The 16,006-nt window shown below is 48.3% G+C and overlaps 1 protein-coding gene across 2 annotated transcripts in view; it reads left to right on the forward strand.

Moving 5' to 3' along the window:
- KIZ (kizuna centrosomal protein) overlaps positions 1-8,958 on the forward strand; it is a 69,235-nt gene extending 60,277 nt beyond the window's left edge. For both annotated transcript variants that reach the window (XM_064145716.1, XM_064145715.1), the window contains exons 14-15: positions 6,537-6,580; positions 8,718-8,958. In XM_064145716.1, the coding sequence (XP_064001786.1) occupies positions 6,537-6,580; positions 8,718-8,821 (148 nt within the window). In that variant the 3' untranslated portion in view covers positions 8,822-8,958. The remainder of the gene's footprint in view (positions 1-6,536; positions 6,581-8,717) is intronic.
- Positions 8,959-16,006: the final 7,048 nt, after the last annotated feature.

Consider the following 16,006-nt stretch of genomic DNA (forward strand, 5'->3'; position numbering starts at 1 on the left):
GAGAGCAACCTCCCCCTGGCCACAACCACCCTTCAGGTAGTTGTAGACAGCAATAAGGTCACCCCTGAGCCTCCTCTTCTCCAGGCTAAACAACCCCAGCTCCCTCAGCCTCTCCTCGTAGGGCTGTGCTCAAGGCCTCTCTGCAGCCTCGTCGCCCTTCTCTGGACACGCTCAAGCATCTCAGTGTCCTTCCTAAACTGGGGGGCCCAGAACTGAACTCTCCAGTCAGCTATACCATGACACTAAATCATGCAGTCTGCCCTAAAATTTGGTAGTTTCTAGTGCTGAGAAGCAAATGCACGTCATGATTCCGCTTTGAGACCCCCCACCAAATCTCTTAGACCAGCTTAAACAAGTCAAAAACTCTGCAGCCCCTCCAGGTGTGAAGTTTAATGCCCGCCCTTGCTTTGGGCCACTTGGCACCAGCAGCAAAAGCAGTGGGGAAAGCAGTGAGGAAGGGGAGGCCGTGGCCAGGCAGGGCGCAGTTTCGCTACGCTCACATCGGAGCGCTCCCACTTACCGCAGTCACTTCTGGGGCTTTATTGCTTTTACAAGTGGTCTTGAAACCCACTACTTGAGAATAAACATAACTGCGTGGCGCTGCTGGGGGACGTTCTGTGAGTTCTCCTCTGCTGCGTTTTGTCACCGAGCTGATGAGTGACCTCGCAGAGGACCCCGCCGGACCCAAATAGAAAACATGGCTTCCTCTGATGTCCCCCAGACAATAATTATGATGCACCAGTTAAGCCCAAACTACAGCTGAGGGATTTCACTTTAAAGAGGAGGCTGGGGCGCAAAAATGCATTTATAGCTCTTTGTCTGGCACCTCATTATGTGTGGGCCTGATTCATTAAGTAATTGGTTTGCAGTTGTTTACATGAGTATTAAGGCTTTCTATTCAGCGGCCTTTGAGAGATACATTGTGCAAATGTTGCATGTTATGAATGCGGAATGAGGGGCCGGGGACCGGTCCCATTGGCTCCACACTGCATGCTGTTGAAAAGCGAGAGAAAGGGATTGGGTGCTGCTTTGCATAGCAATGACTTTCTTAATAAGCTTTACAGATTAATACACACAAGCTATAAAAGATGCAAAGAGATACTCTTAGCACATTTATCCATGCTCATTTCACTATTATGGTACTGGAGACGGGAAGAATTGAGGGCTTTCATATTCGGTTTTTCAGTGCATGTCTTCAGTGCATGAGCCTTAATAGAATCCAATGTTTATTGTATTATAAATCACGGGGAAGTAGGCAGATCTGCAACAGTTTATTATTAAAGATTCTTTCAATGTAAATCTTTTTCTGCCATTGTATTTCCTACAGCAAAATCATTTTGTGGTTGAGTGGGGATGAAAGGCATAATGTACGAGGGAGCGAGTCTTAATAGGAAGCTGCTCTCCGAGTAAAGACCACTTGTTCCCTTTTGTTCGGGGGTGCATGCCAGAGCTTCCTCTCCTCCTGCAAATATCGTCTTGGCCTGCCTTCAGCTGCAAACCCACTTTTTCCTGCCGCCTTCTCCTTTAGGAATATTTCCACGCCTGGAGATGCAGCTTTAGTGTGAGGAGTTAGCGCACTGCAGCAGGGAAGAGCGCGTTAAATCGCAGCTTTGCGTGGGGGAAAAGGTCTCGGAAGTCAGGAGGGAAACGTCTGGGCGAAGGCGAGCGGCAGGCGCTGTGTGTGGCACCGCAGCCGGCGGAGGTCCTCGGTTTGGGTGGGGAACAGGGAATTTTGGGTGCAGGCAGTTTATTTTTCAGGTGGCTCGTTTGTGCCGTCCCCTTTCACCATCATCTGGAGGTTAAAGGTGTTGTGTCAGATGAGAAGCGAATCGCGGTTTTAATTGGTCAGAACATAAACACGGTGTGAAACGTTTTAAACTTGGTCTTCTGGGTGTAATCTGGGCTGGCCTCCGAAGGCTAGGTTTGAGCCGAAAGCCGCCTTTGCCAAACACAGACGTAATGACATGCAAATAAAAGTTAGCAGATAATAATTCCTCTTCGCTGTTCTCGGGGGCGATGTTTTACCACCCGGCGCACTGCTGCTGCTCTCCGTACCGAGGCGGAGCGGCCATCGGGGGGCACTCCGGCTCCGCGCATCCAGCCCTGCATCCCCTTCAGCCCCACCTTCCAAACCTGAACTTGGCGGGGGGGAACCTCACTCTAAGGAGAGGTTCCAAACATTTGTGGCAGGGATTGGTCAAGAAATCCACACTCCTGAGAGCTGCCCCCTGAAACCAACCTGTGTCTGATCGTTTTCTTTTCCTGCTGTACTTTGAAGTGCCAGATCACTTCTCTAGGAAGCTTCCAGTATTTTTTTCCTGATATTAGAGAGATTTTTGCAACCTTCGTTTCCGAAATCTTAACGTTCAGCTGTTGTGGGAATGTCAGGTGGTGGTGATGCTCTGCAAACAGTGGGTTGAGGAGAGAGGCAGCCACATGTCTCTTAAACACGCTGTCTTCATAGTATGGAGGAACCAGTTTATTTTTGCTGTTGTGCCACAGCTTCCTTACAGCTCTCTACTTTGTGTCAATGGTTTTTCTGGGCAAGGATCTTCTTCTTCAGCATGGTATAGCTAAACAGAACAGTCTCAAGTGTGGCTTGGTAGTATACAAGGATTTATAAAATCGAGCTCATCCTATTTGCAGTGTTATTAAATGCAGTGTTATTAAATGCAGTGTTATACCTCCATTTCTGGCATGATGAGCGGATTGGTTAATTTACCCTGACTTTCCATGGTGGGAAATTCTTCACTGATGCCCGAGTTGCAGTCAGCAACCAGCAGAAAATGATAGAGCTGTCAGGCTGCAGCAGGAGCCGGCAGGGAAGCACAGGACCGCAGGGGAGCCCAGCTGAGTGTTGCATCGGAGGCACTGAGCCCTGGTTCGGTTGTGGTGAGGAGGCTTTTAGATGGTCTCCAAAAATGCTTTTTGAAGCTGGATCTGTGACTCTGCCTCCTCATGGATCGCTGGGGAGAAGCTCCAGCCCCTCGTTCTCAGCGAGGGCTTGTTTTTGGCAGCGAGCTGCTGCAGCACAGGACAGGCACAGGCTTCTAGCTCTCTACACGCTGGCATTCTGCTTGGCTTTCTGACCAAACCTGTCAGTTCTCTTTCTGGGGTGTTTTTCTTGAGTTTGTTTGGTTTGGGCTTTTATTCTTTCTGTGTTCGGGCAATTTTCTGTCTCTTTATTTTTTTGGCAATTCGATGTCTCTCATTTTTATTTTCTCTGCATTTAGGTGTTTATTGTCAAGTGAAAAAAGACAATCATTTGGACAGGTACTTTTGTAAGATACTTAGGCTCAAGTAAACAGTTTCTGTTTTTTCAGTGAGCCACCTTTATTTATTAACTTGGCACTTGTTGGTCTGTGTTGTGCGGTTTTTGCTCTTAATATTAATTTTCTCTGCAGAGGGGAAAATACTTTCCTTGAGCTTTTTCATTCCTCACTTTTGTGGCTTCTTCAATACAAAAAGCTCAATTCATCAGAGTAAAGGAGAGATTAAAAGGCCCTTTGAAGTTAAACTGATTTGAGTTTTTTCTTTGTCAGAGCCTGGGTTCAGTTTGGAATTATTTTAAGGAAGAAGCAAATGTATAAATGGATATGGAAGGGTCACGACAGGGGATTAGTCGAGGCAGTGAAACTGGCCTTACTTCATTTATACTCCTAAAATTTCTCTGGGAGGTCTCTGTGCTTATTGTGTGCTCACTGCACCAGATGATAACTTCCATGATTGAATTTGCTGGTTCCTGAATGGGAATGTTTTGCAGTGTCCAGCTTTTCTTGCATCTTACCAGCCTTGACTAACACTTCAGACCCAGTCTAAGGATTTTATTCTCCATTACAGAGCTATCTTACAGCATTTTCTGGGCTTGGTTTGGCAGAGCTGTGATGTCCAGCGTGGCCTTTCTCATGTCCTAGCTTCATTTTCCCCATCTCCCCCGTGTTTGCATGCTGATGGCTTTCGTGTCAAGCCTATGCTGATGTCCTTTTCCTCCTTTCTTTCTTCTCCTTATGGGCTGCTGTGTCACAGCTCCTGAGGTGCAGTGCTGCAGCTCTGTGCTCTTCTGGGGATGAAGCCCATTTCATGTGTGGTGGATTACCTCTGCAAATGAATGGGTTAGCATCTGTTTTCCCTCTGTCCTGTCAGCATTGACCTTTTTTCTTCACTGGATGCTGAGATAGAAGAGGAAAAGTTTCCAGACCCTGCTACAGCCATGGTGATCTTTGACCACCACAACTTCTCCATGAGACCAGTGGCTTTCAGCCAGACACGGAGCACATTCATGAAATGGATCATGGAAGGGACCTCAAAGATCATCCAGTTCCAACCCCCCACCATAGGCAGGGACACCTCCCACTAGAACAGATTGCTCAAGGCCTCATCCAACCATTACAGTGCTCCAGGTTGTGCAGGAGGAGTGTTGTGACCTGGGCAGGTGGTGTGTGATAGCCCTCTGGGCCCCCAAGACTATCTGTCTTGTGTTTGATCTGGCTTGAGCTGTGAAGCAGAAGAGAAACTTCTGGGGACCTCTTGGCACTGCTGAGCAACACAGCTCCACATACCTTCCTTCCAGGCAGTGGAAGTGGTACCTGCCAGCTACCTGAACTGTTGGAAAATAAAATGGTTCTGCATCCTGCCACAGAAGTCACCTCACAATCTGTCACTCAGCAACAAGTGCTTTCTATCCTCTGGGAAAACCCAATGCAGCTGCCTAAGGTGCAGCCTCCTGAGTGCATCTTTACAGGCTAAGCCTGGGATAGGTGGAGCACCTGAAGGATGCTGAGGGTCATGAAATCACACCAAAGCAAGCAAGAGTTAGGTTCAGTGTATGGCAGAACTCAACTCAGAGACTCCAGCTTAAAACACTTGATAGAAATCCTGTTGGAAACATTTTTGAATGAGAAGTTGAAGTGCACTGCAGGGCAGGGTCTGAGTGAGCAAGCAGGAAGGCACAGGTCTTCAGATAAATATTTAAGGCCAATATTTTAAAGTGTTTTGCTTTAAAAAATAATATTTAATTACATTGCTGTCAGGTAGGATTGTTACTAGGACTGCAGCCTCAGTTTGGTGCTTTGGTTGCATTTAATGTTCTGCTTCTGGAATTTTTGGGTGTATTAGCTGCATGCTTATGGCAGTCACAGCTTATAGCAAAGGAATAATTTAAACAACTGTAGAAGGGCTCAGGTTGGAAGGAACCTTGTGAGGTTTCTCACATTTTAAAGGCAAAGTTGCTCTAACATAAAGAAACTTCTTTCTGCTCTAAGTTCAGCTTTCCAGATGCAATCCTGAATCCTCACTGCATATAGCGGTGTAAGACAAGCTGTGAATCATCTCCCTCCCCCCCCCAACTTCACAAATGGCTCCACAATAAGAGGCAGGTTATTTTTAACTCTCCTCTTTAAGCAATTCCATATTGGCTGCTGTGTCTTCACATCAAATGAGTGGAATTGTCTGACATTTTTGATAGCTGATGGAGTCCCATTTTGGCTCTGGCAACAGCTTCCACTAGCAGCTTGACATTTGCTTGTGTTTTACTAGTTTGCACAGAAATGTCACAAATCTCTCCCATTTGATCTTCCTTATTAAAATCAGCTGAAGCTTAACTTTCAGAGCTTCTTGCAGGACTGTTAATATAACAGTTAATTCTCCTGCATCATTGCCCCCGTGTGATTATTTCACAGCACCCACACAATACACACACTACACACAAAAGATCAAAATGATTCCAGCTTGTTTGAGGGATTCAAAAGGGCCTGTGATGCTCCAGACACAAGAGCAGGCATTTAACACAGCGGAGTTGCCACTGCATAGACATCAAGGTAGATCAAAGGCAGCTAGACAAGCGTGCATTTACATAGGGCTGAGTAGGATGTGATGGGAACCCAGGAGCTGGGCTGGAGGAGGATGCTGGCAGGACAGGGGACAGGGAGGTTCAGGGAGCATCACTGGGGGGGTGCTTTTATTTGTGTTTGGATTTTTTCTTTTCTTGCATTATCTGAAAGGCTGCAAGAGATGGATGGAGCTCTGCTTCTTTGTGTCCTTAATTCACTGCTGGTGTTGTGACTAGGGAATGACTCCAGTGCAAGCTGCCTGAACATCTGGGCCAGCAAGCCTGCTGCATGATAACTCTCCACCTTTTAAAGGGCATTTAAGTGAAGTGAAGTACATATGAAAAAAAAGGAAAGGAAACAAAAAAGATGTGGTTGCAGAAGGCACTGGTATTTTTGTAATCCATCTTATAGTGTCTGCAAAACAAATTCATGGACTCATAGAATGGTTTGGATTGAAAAGGACCTTAAAGTTCCAACCCCTCTGCTGTGGGCAGGGACACCTTCCACTAACCCAGGTTGCTCAATGCCTCATCCAACCTGGCCTTGAACACCTACAGAGTGGGGTCATCCATGGCCACCCTGAACAACCTGTTCCAGTGTCTCCTCACCCTCACAGTAAAGAATTCACTTAAATTCTTTGACTTCTATGACATCACAGAGTTTTTGTGTGACACTGTGCTGATTATTTGAACTCTTTCTCTCGTACAGGCCTGAAATTAGGAGAAGAGTGGAAACAGCCATAAAATCTAAAGGTAGGAAGCCAAAGTTGTGCTCCTTAAAATCCAAGTATAGTTTATGTTGTAGGAAACCTCCAAGGTAGGCATAAGGAGATAGGAAAGGGTGGAATTTCCCTGTCTCAAAACCAGAGCCAGCAAACATTGATGACAAATCCCAGAGCAGAGAGGACACTTTTCATAGTGCGCAGATATGGTGTGGAAAGAGTCATGATCTATGCCTCAGGGCTTAAAAAGTAGTGAGGAGCAGGTAGGGGAAAACCTAGAGAAAGGAAATCCCAACATTTATTGATCTTTGGAATATGGGTGGGCAGCAGCAGCAGCGTGTGTTGCAGAGCTCAATCAGAAGGTGCACAAAGGTGAACCTAGAACTAAACATCTGGAACAGTTTTTCCCCCCAGGCTAGCAGGAGTTTGGTGTTTGGGCTCTGCATATTTTCTTTCCCCTCTTTCCCCCACTGATGGGAGCCTCAGTGCCAGCAGCAGCGAGCTCTTTGCCTGGAGCTCAGCTTCAGGCATAGTCTCAGATGTTCTGGAGGTGTGGCACCTGAGCTGATTTAAGGATACCATAAAGGATGGCTGCTTTGGTGCCAGTTGAAAGGTTCTCTCACATCCCCAGCCCATTTCCTTCATTTTTTTTGGAGCCTTTCAGCCTCTTCCCAGGTGTCAAGGGCTGGATGAGCGTGGGGTGCAGCTGGCAATGCTCTGATGTTCCCAGCTGAACGCAAACCTGCAGACCAGGGGGCCGGTGATACAGGATGAAAGATGCAGCTGCTGCATTTGTAGATAAGATGTGTATGTGACTGGTGCCATCAAAAGCACCAAAGGCATTAGCTGAATGCCTCAGACATGAGCTGAAATTTCCTCTCCCCTGCTGCCTGAGTCTCTCCTTTTGCTTCTTGTGCCTCATTTGGAGCATTGTCACTGTTGTGCTGGTTGTAGACAAACAGCAGCCCTCTGAAGGGGGTCAGGAACAGGTAGAGAGATGAGTTTTGGCTTGGTTGATGCTTCTCCCTGTGCCCTGTTTTCCACTTCTTTTTCCACAGGTCAAACCTGACTCTCCAAATTTAAATGTGATTCTTTTTAATTTCTGTGAGCTGTTTTGCCAGAGCTGTTTGTGAAAGCCATGGGCTTTCTTGGAGTCAGTCTGGATTTGGTCCTGTCACAAAGTGGTGATTTTTCTTCCTTTGTCACATCATTGCCATTTTTAAGCCAACTCTGTGATGTCATGCTCTGAGTGTGACTTCACTACAGAGTCAAGTAGAGAGGGAAAGTGAGGGATGATAATAGACAAAGCTGTAATTCAGGCAGCAGCTGGTCAAGTAAATTGCTTGGAGTGGAAATGTTCTCTCAAGCCACCTTGAGGAACAATGAAGTGGGGCCCTGAATGAGCCCAGTGTTTGGCTACAGCTGTGCCTATGCTAGATACCACAAGGCATGGATAGCGTGGTGTGTCCACACCTAGGCCTGTGGTCCTCAAACCTCAAAGCTTCTCCATAAGCTGTGGGGTTTGGCTTCCCCTAGAGGGCTGTAAAATCATAAAATGATAGAGTTGTTTTGGTTGGAAAAGACCTTCCAGATCATTGGATCCAACCATTCTCTACTAAATCTGGTGCTAAACCATGTCCCTCAACACCAATTATGTGTCTTCTGAATACCTCCAGGAACAGTGATTCAAGCACCTCCTTGGGGAGCCTGTTGAAGTGTTTGAGAACCCTTTCAGGGAATGTTTCTTCTGCTATCCAATTGAGGCCTTTTCCTCTTGTCCTATCACTTGTAACTAGAGAGAAGAGACTGACCTCTAGCCCGCTCCAGCCTCCTTTCAGGCAGTTGTAGACAGCAGTGAAATCTTCCCCCAGCCTCCTTTTCTCCAGACTAAACACCCTCATTTCCCTCAGCCACTCCTCAGAAGATCTGCTCCAGATCCTTCATCAGCCCTCACAGTCTTTCTCTGGACTTGCTTCAGCACCTCAGTGTTGTTCATGTAGTGAGGTGCCCAAAACCTGAGCACAGCACTCATCAGTGCTGAGACCAGGGGGGCAATCATTTCCCTGGCCCTGCTGCTCACAGTATGCCTCAGAAATTATTATGTCTGTGATGGAAATGACAGAAACATGGAAAAGATTTTGTAATTAATTCTTTCTTCTCACCCTCAGCATTCTGGGGAGAATCTGATGACAGCAGCTCTGAGATTGAGGCCGCTCTGCGCCCACAAACCAGCAGCCCAGAGGCAGACGACTTTGATGACTTCTATGATTAAGATTCCCCTGCTCACCTTTGGAAAGAAGCAAACAATTTCGTCTCATATGTAGTGAGAGTGCTGCTGCCTCAAGTGCAGCTCATCACTTTACGGTCCAGGAAAGTTTAAATACAAAATAAATGTGGTGTGGTGCTGGACACAGCCTCCTCCATGTGTGCTTTCTCTCAAGTGCTGGTTGCCTGCCTTGTGAGACTGACCCTTTTTGTGATCTGTTTGGATTTGGGGAATAAAGGAAGGTTCTTGGATGCCCACTTGCTCTGGCATGCTTGCAGAGTGTTTGGCCCCGAGCATTATCACCTCAGAGGGTGATAAAACAACCTTCTGCTCAGGAATGAGTTGACTCCCTCCAGGTAGTATTCTATTTGTTTGTCAGTGGGGCTGCTTGTTCACACTTCCTTGCCCGGAGCAGGGGAGGTGACAAGTGACCCCTGTGCCTGGCAGATGAAGAGGCTGGCAGTCAGTTATAGACTCACAGACACATAGAGTTGTTTTGTTTGGAAGAGACCTTCAAGATCATCAGGCTGGAGCTAAACCATGTCTGTCAGCACCACATATCTGCCTCTTTGAAACCCCTTCAGGAACAGGGATCCAACCACCTCCCTGGGGAGCCTGTGCCAGTCTTTGAGAACCCTTTTGGGGAAGAACTTTCTGCTCACGTCCAACCTAAACCTCCCCCTGGTACAACTCGAGGCCATTTCCTCTCATCCTGTCCCTTGCTCCTAGGGAGAAGAGACTAACACTAACCTGGCTCCAACCTCCCTTCAAGGAGTTGTAGCCAGTTGGTAGCCCTCTGGAATTGATGGCAGGATTTCATGGCCAAACCAGCCTGGCTGCTGCTTTGCCAGAAGCTGCTTGGTGATGACACTTCATCTGCCCAGCCTGACCACTGCTGCTGCTGAGCTGTGAGTGCCAAGCCCATGTTGATGCTCCTTCTGTATTCCAACACTCTGACTGCAGAGATGTGCTGCTGGAAGCAGCATTCTGGGTATGCATACATATGCTGCTCGGGGTGGGCTGGCATGTTTGATCTTTATCTCCTGTAAGAGATCAAGAAGAAGAAATGCATAAAATGTACATTTCTAATTGGGTATGTTTTGGAATAGAGCAGCATTTACATGTGGCAAGCCCCCTGTGCTTTTCTGCTTCTGCTTGCTTTGTGAAATCCACGCTGCCATTGCTGTGTGGACATCACAGTGGTTGGATGACTCGGGTTGCTTCATGCATTTTTAATTTTTCTTCTTTTTAATGCCTTTTATCTAAAATTAAGTTCATTAAGCATGAGATTTCCCTTCGAAGGGAGAAACCAGGGGACATATTAAATAATAGTAAAAAAAAAAAAAAAATCTGTTCATAATTATGATGAAGTTCAAAAGCAAAAACCCAGCACCCCAATTAAACTCTGCTGTGAAGCATCTTGGAATGCAGGCAACAGGCTTTGGTCCTGGGCCTTCAAAACAACTTTAAAATGGTAACAACGTACAGTTTAAGAAAGCAAGCCTGCAGCTCCTGAAAGAAAGGCTTGAAAAATGAGAAGCTCTCCTTGCAGTGTCTGCTCGTTTGCTTCGTCTCACAGTTTGCAGTGTGGCGCTGGATGTTGCAGCAACTGGATGCTCAGGTGTAGGACCTGGGTGGGTGTGTGACCAAGCTGATGTCATGCCAGACAGCTAGACTCAAGCTAGACTTACCTGGAGGCTCTGATGTCTTCCTCACTGTGCAGGGGTTTCTGTGCCTGTTTGATTACAGGGAATTTTAGGTGAGGGCTCCTGTGTTCCCTCCCTTCAGTGCTGTTGAGCTGACTCAGCCTTGGCCAGAGAAATAACAAAGGTCTCTCTACACTTCCCAGTTTTTACTGCTCAGACTCCCTGTGTCCTGTGGGACCTTAGTCCTGCAGAGAAGTCCCTGTGGTGTGTGCTGGGCAAGTTGGTCAAGGGACATTCAGAAAGAAGGCAGGCTGTGGTGGACCACCAAGTAGGTTAAGGGGTTCCTCAGCAGTCCTCTAGCAGCATGTCAGAGGCTTATTTCCTTTGTGTACTGCAGGCTCTATGTCACCCAGGAAGACCTGCCTAGAATCACAGAATGGTTTGGGTTGGATGGCACCTTAAAGATCATCCAATTCCAACCCCCCTGCCATGGACAGGGACACCTTCCACTAGAAGAGGTTGATCAAAGCCTCATCCAACCTGGCCTTGAACCCTTACATGGAAAGGGCATCCATGACCTCCCTGGGCAACCTGTTCCAGTGTCTCCCCTCCCTCACTGTAAAGATTTTCTTTAATCTCCAGTCCAAATCTCCTCCAGCTTCAATCCATTCCCTCTCATACTATCAGTACAAGCCCTTGTAAGAAGTGCCTTCCAAGCTTTCTTGTAGGCTCCCTTCAGGTACTGGAAAGCTGCTCTAAGGTCTCCATGGAGCCTTCTCCAGGCTAAACAGCCCCAACTGTCTCAGCTTGTCCTGGTAAGGGAGAATCTCCAGCCCTTGGATCATCTTTGTGGCCTACTCTGGACCTGCTGAAGCAGTTCAGTGTCCTCCAGACCTAATGTCTGAACCCACCATTTGAGAGCTGGGTCATTGCTCCATGCTGTTTTCTTCTGCTAGTGTCCTAGCTGTGGTGATTCACCCTTCATGGTCCCAGTCATCTGCTAAATCTGAGTTCACCACTACATGACATCACTCCACAGACCATCACTGCATGATTTTTTGGTGAATGTCAGGCCAAGAAGTCTCTCTCACAGCCTGTGCTGCTCACTACCACTTCATCAAATCTCCCCTGCCTTTGAAGTTTTAAGCTCCTCCTGAGTAATTTTGGGTTCCTGACATCAGCCCACTTTACATCTCACATGACATGAGGCACCCATCAGCAGTCTTTGGTGCTTTCTGTTCCCTCAGTCCAGCTCTGATGCAGTCATGCAGCTCCTGACAGGTGACAGCTTCTGCTCAGGCAGTATCTCCCTTTTGGTGTTTCAGTGATAGCCAAGTTCCTCCAGAGCATTATTTATTGTACTCTCATTGTGCACAGGCTCATTAGATGCAAAATGTTCTGCCAGTCAAATTCATTCTGCTCCTTCACAGTTGTCACCCTGACAGCCCAAAGATGATGGCAGATAATGATGATGGACAGGGGGAGCATGATCAATACAGCTGTAACAGATTTCAATCAGCATGCCACTCATCTCTGGAAAACACCCTGAGGAAAAACTCCTGTTCTGCTGTGTGCAACCACTCAGCACGTGTCACATGCACGTTTCACTGAGGTGAAACCTTGGCTTGTGCCCCTCATATGGTGACACAAAACAAGTCAGCACAGAAGGGTCACCAAAAAATGCAGGGTGAGTGCTGTTACCTGGTGAGCTGAAAGAGAGCCTGCCTGGCTCTGAGACCCTGCAGAGAGAAACAGAATTGTTTGAGTTGGAAAAGCCCTCTAAGAACATCAAGTCCAACCATCAAGCTCGCACCACCACTGCCATTAAATTAAACCACATCCCAAAGTGCCACGTCCATACCTTTCTTGAACACTTCCAGGGATGGTGATTGCACCACCTTCCTGGGCAGCCAGTTCCAGTGCCTGACCACTCTTGCAGGAATGAAATTTTTCCTAATCTCCAACCTAAACCTCCCCTGGCACAATTTCAGGCCATTTCCTCTCATCCTATCATCCAATACCAGAAAGAAAAGACCAAACCCCACCTCACTCCAACCTCTTCTCAGGGAGTTGTAGAGAGCAATAAGGTCTCTCCTCAGCTGCCACTTCTCCAGACTAAACAATCCCAGTTCCCTCAGCTGCTCCTCCCCAGACCTGTTCTCTAGGTCCTTCACCACCTTTGTTGCCCTTCTTTGGACCTGCTCCAGCACTCAATGTCTTTATTGGAGTGCGAGGCCCAAAACTGAACTCAGTATTTGAGGTGTGGCCTCACCAGTACTGAGTACAGGGACACCTTCACTTCCCTGCTGCTGCTGGCTATACCGTTTCTGATCCAGGCTAGGATGCTGTTGGCCTTCTCTGCCACTTGAGCACACTGTTGGCTGTCCTCAGCACAGCTGAGGGAGCAGGGAACTGGGGAAGCCGATGGAGCTGCCAGGCACAAAGATCATGCTGAGGACCAAACACATCCCCCACTCCAAATCACACCTTACCCTGAAACCATCACTGCTAGCGAGGTTGTTTTTCTCTAGAACAGTGCAAAAGAAGGCTGTGTGTTTCTCAGAATCACAGAAAACAGCTGCCTGGAAGAGACCTCAAAGATCATCCAATCCAACCCTTGACACAGCACTGAAGGATCAATACCAAATCATGTCCCTAAGTGCCAAGTCCACAGGCTGCTTAAATACCTCTAGGGATGGTGAATCCATCAGTGCCCTGGGCAGATTATTCCAACGTTTGATGACCCTCTCTGTGAAGAAACCTTTCTCAGTTCACTGGTGCACACCTGCCTGCTCGGCTGCCTCTGCCCTGCCTATTTCCTTCCTCACCGTGCTGTGTTCTAGCAAGTACCGAAGGTTTCCAGATTAGAAGTTTCTGTGGCATGAGTTTTGCTTTAGGATATTTATAAAGGTTTGGGGTTTGTTTGGTTTAATTGACTTCTGAAGAAAGCGTTTACCAGAGTATCAATTGTTTTTTTCAGCACTTGTTTACCCAAGTAATTATGAGATAAGATGATCACACTCCATTTGCATTTGCTAGTGCTGCTGTCTTGTGTTTTCTTTGGCATTATCAGAATCAAACCCCACAACTGATTGCCCATAAGTACAAAAAAAATGCTAGTACTAAGCTGCCTCACTCCATGATAAACTCCAAGAGCAGAAGCTCCAAGATAGGGAACTTCAATTGGAGGATGTTTTGTTAAGGACCAGATAAAGGGCAATCTTCAGCCGATACCACAGATCTGGTGCCCACACCAAAGTTGCTGGGGAAATTTATTCAAGTCACAGACTTAATAAGAGGAGTGACAACAGAAAAAATGGCTTGACAACAGCTAAGTGAGGCTAAGAATAATGAGAAATACAATATTGGGTTAATTTGTCTTACAGCCAATTAGCAAGGCAGCAAAGGTTCCTCCCCCCTCCCCAAACTGGCAGCGGTGATTCAGTAAGCAGTGCAGAGATTCTGTCATTTTTGCTAATGATTCCCAGGCTGTTTTTGGTTCGTGTCCTTGCCCCCACGGCTGCCCTCCTAATGAAGTTGGTGTACAGTGGTAGGACACATCAGAGCACAACGTCTCCCCTGTGTTAATCCCCTTTAATACTCAAAGGTTTAATTCCATTTTAACAGCGGCCAGTGGCCAACTTAATGGTGTTTGCTTATGCACCGGGCACAGCGGTGGGACAGGGTTGCCTTCTGCTCCGTCTTGCCACTGCCAAGCACTGCACAGAGCAATTTTTATGCCTGCTGCTTCTGTCAATGTCCCTTCATCTTCTGCTGCTCTTCCACCCTCTTAATGTCTGCTAGCAGATCCCTCTCCTTCCCAAAGAGAAAAGGCACCTTCCAGAGAGCCAGCCCCTCACTCTGTCTCCAGACTCTGGAGACAGGCTTGCTGGAGCAGACAGCAGCCCTGCCCAGCAGCCCTGCCCTGCATCACCTTGTCCTGAGGCTTCTGTCTAAGCCATCCCAAGCTCTTTTTCACCTAGGGAAGTTTTCACACACAGCACTGAGAACAAGGACAACTTGGTGTAGCCTCAAACGTCAACCTGGTCTTAGGGTTTTCTGTTGCTATCATCAAGGAATGGTTTAGATGGGGAAGGACCTTTAAAGCTCATCTAGTCCAGCCCCCTGCACATTAAACAAGGACATATGCAACCAGAGCAGCTTCCTCTGAGCCCCAAATACCATCACCTGGAATGATTTCAGGGCTGGGGCATCTACCACCTCTCTGGGCAATCTGGGCCAGTGTGTCTCCACCCTCTGTGTAACAGATGTCTTCTTCTCTGTAGCCTGAATCTCCATCTTTTAGGGTAAAAACATCACTCCTGTCCTGTCACAACAGGCCCTGTCAAAGTCTGTCCCCATCTTCCTCATATGCCCTTTTAAGTGCTAAGAAGCTGCAGTAATGTCTCCCCGGATGCTTCATCTCTCCAAGCTGTACAACCTGAAAGAAGGTTGTAGCCAAATAGGGTTGGTCTCTTCGCTTGGGCAACCAGCAATGGAACAAGAGGATACAGTCTCAAGTTGTGCCAGGGCAGGCTGGACGTTAGGAGGAAGCTCTTCCAGAGAGGGTGGCTGGCATTAGAACAGGCTGCCCAGGGAGGTGGTGGAGTTGCCATCGCTGGAGGTGTTCAAGACAAGACTGGATGAGGCACTGTCCCGGGTTGAGGCTACAGAGTTAAAAGTTCTCTGGGGACTAGAAGGTTGTTACTCAATCCAATAATTCTGCTGTCTCCTTATAAACTCACGAGGTCAGTTCGCTCTTCTTTCCTCCTCCTCCTGCCCTGTGCCTGAGAGGAGCCACTTTATCAGACAGAACAGGTAAGCAGTAGGCCTGTTTTGGTGCCTGCAGAGGCACTGGGGTGGGGGGCAGGGAGGACTGGAGCAGTGGGGGGTATGAGTTATTTTGGGTTGGGGGAACAATCCAAGTGGGTTTGCCAGGGAGGCAGTAATCGCTTTATAATGTCTCGCTCTGTATCTCTCCCCAAATGTAATTCTGTGCTTTTGCTCCAGCTTCATGTGAGAGTCTAATTTCTGTCCCTAAAAGCCACGGCAGGCACTCAGTGCCACGGCCTGGCTGACTGGCAGGGCTGGGTGCTAGGTTGGACTGGATGATCCTGGAGGTCTCTTCCCACCTGGTCGACTCTAGGATTCTATGACCCCAACTCTCTCAGCCTGTCCCCACAGCTGAAGTGTTCCAGGCCTCGCATCACTGTTGTGGCCTCCTCCTGATGCGCTCCAGCACGTCCCTGTTGCGCACTGAGTGTGCCAGTGCTGAACGCAGCACGGCAGGCAGGGGCGCACCGCAGCAGCCTCCCGCAGCGCCCAAACCGCCCCAGCCCCGCCCCGCCGCAGCCCCGCCCCTCCCTCCCTCCCCGCCCCTCCCTCCCTCCCCGCCCCTCCCTCCCTCCCGCCCCGCCCCGCGCCTGCGCAGAGGCCGCCAAGGCGGCCCCGCCCCGCCCGCCCCTCACGTGACTGTCCCGCCCCGCCCCTGGGCGCTCGCTCCCCCCACAGTGCCCCGCGCTGCCCTTTGCCCCCGGAAGTGCTG

Source organism: Pogoniulus pusillus, chromosome 7, assembly GCF_015220805.1.
Source record: "Pogoniulus pusillus isolate bPogPus1 chromosome 7, bPogPus1.pri, whole genome shotgun sequence".
Taxonomy (NCBI): Eukaryota; Metazoa; Chordata; class Aves; order Piciformes; family Lybiidae; genus Pogoniulus; species Pogoniulus pusillus.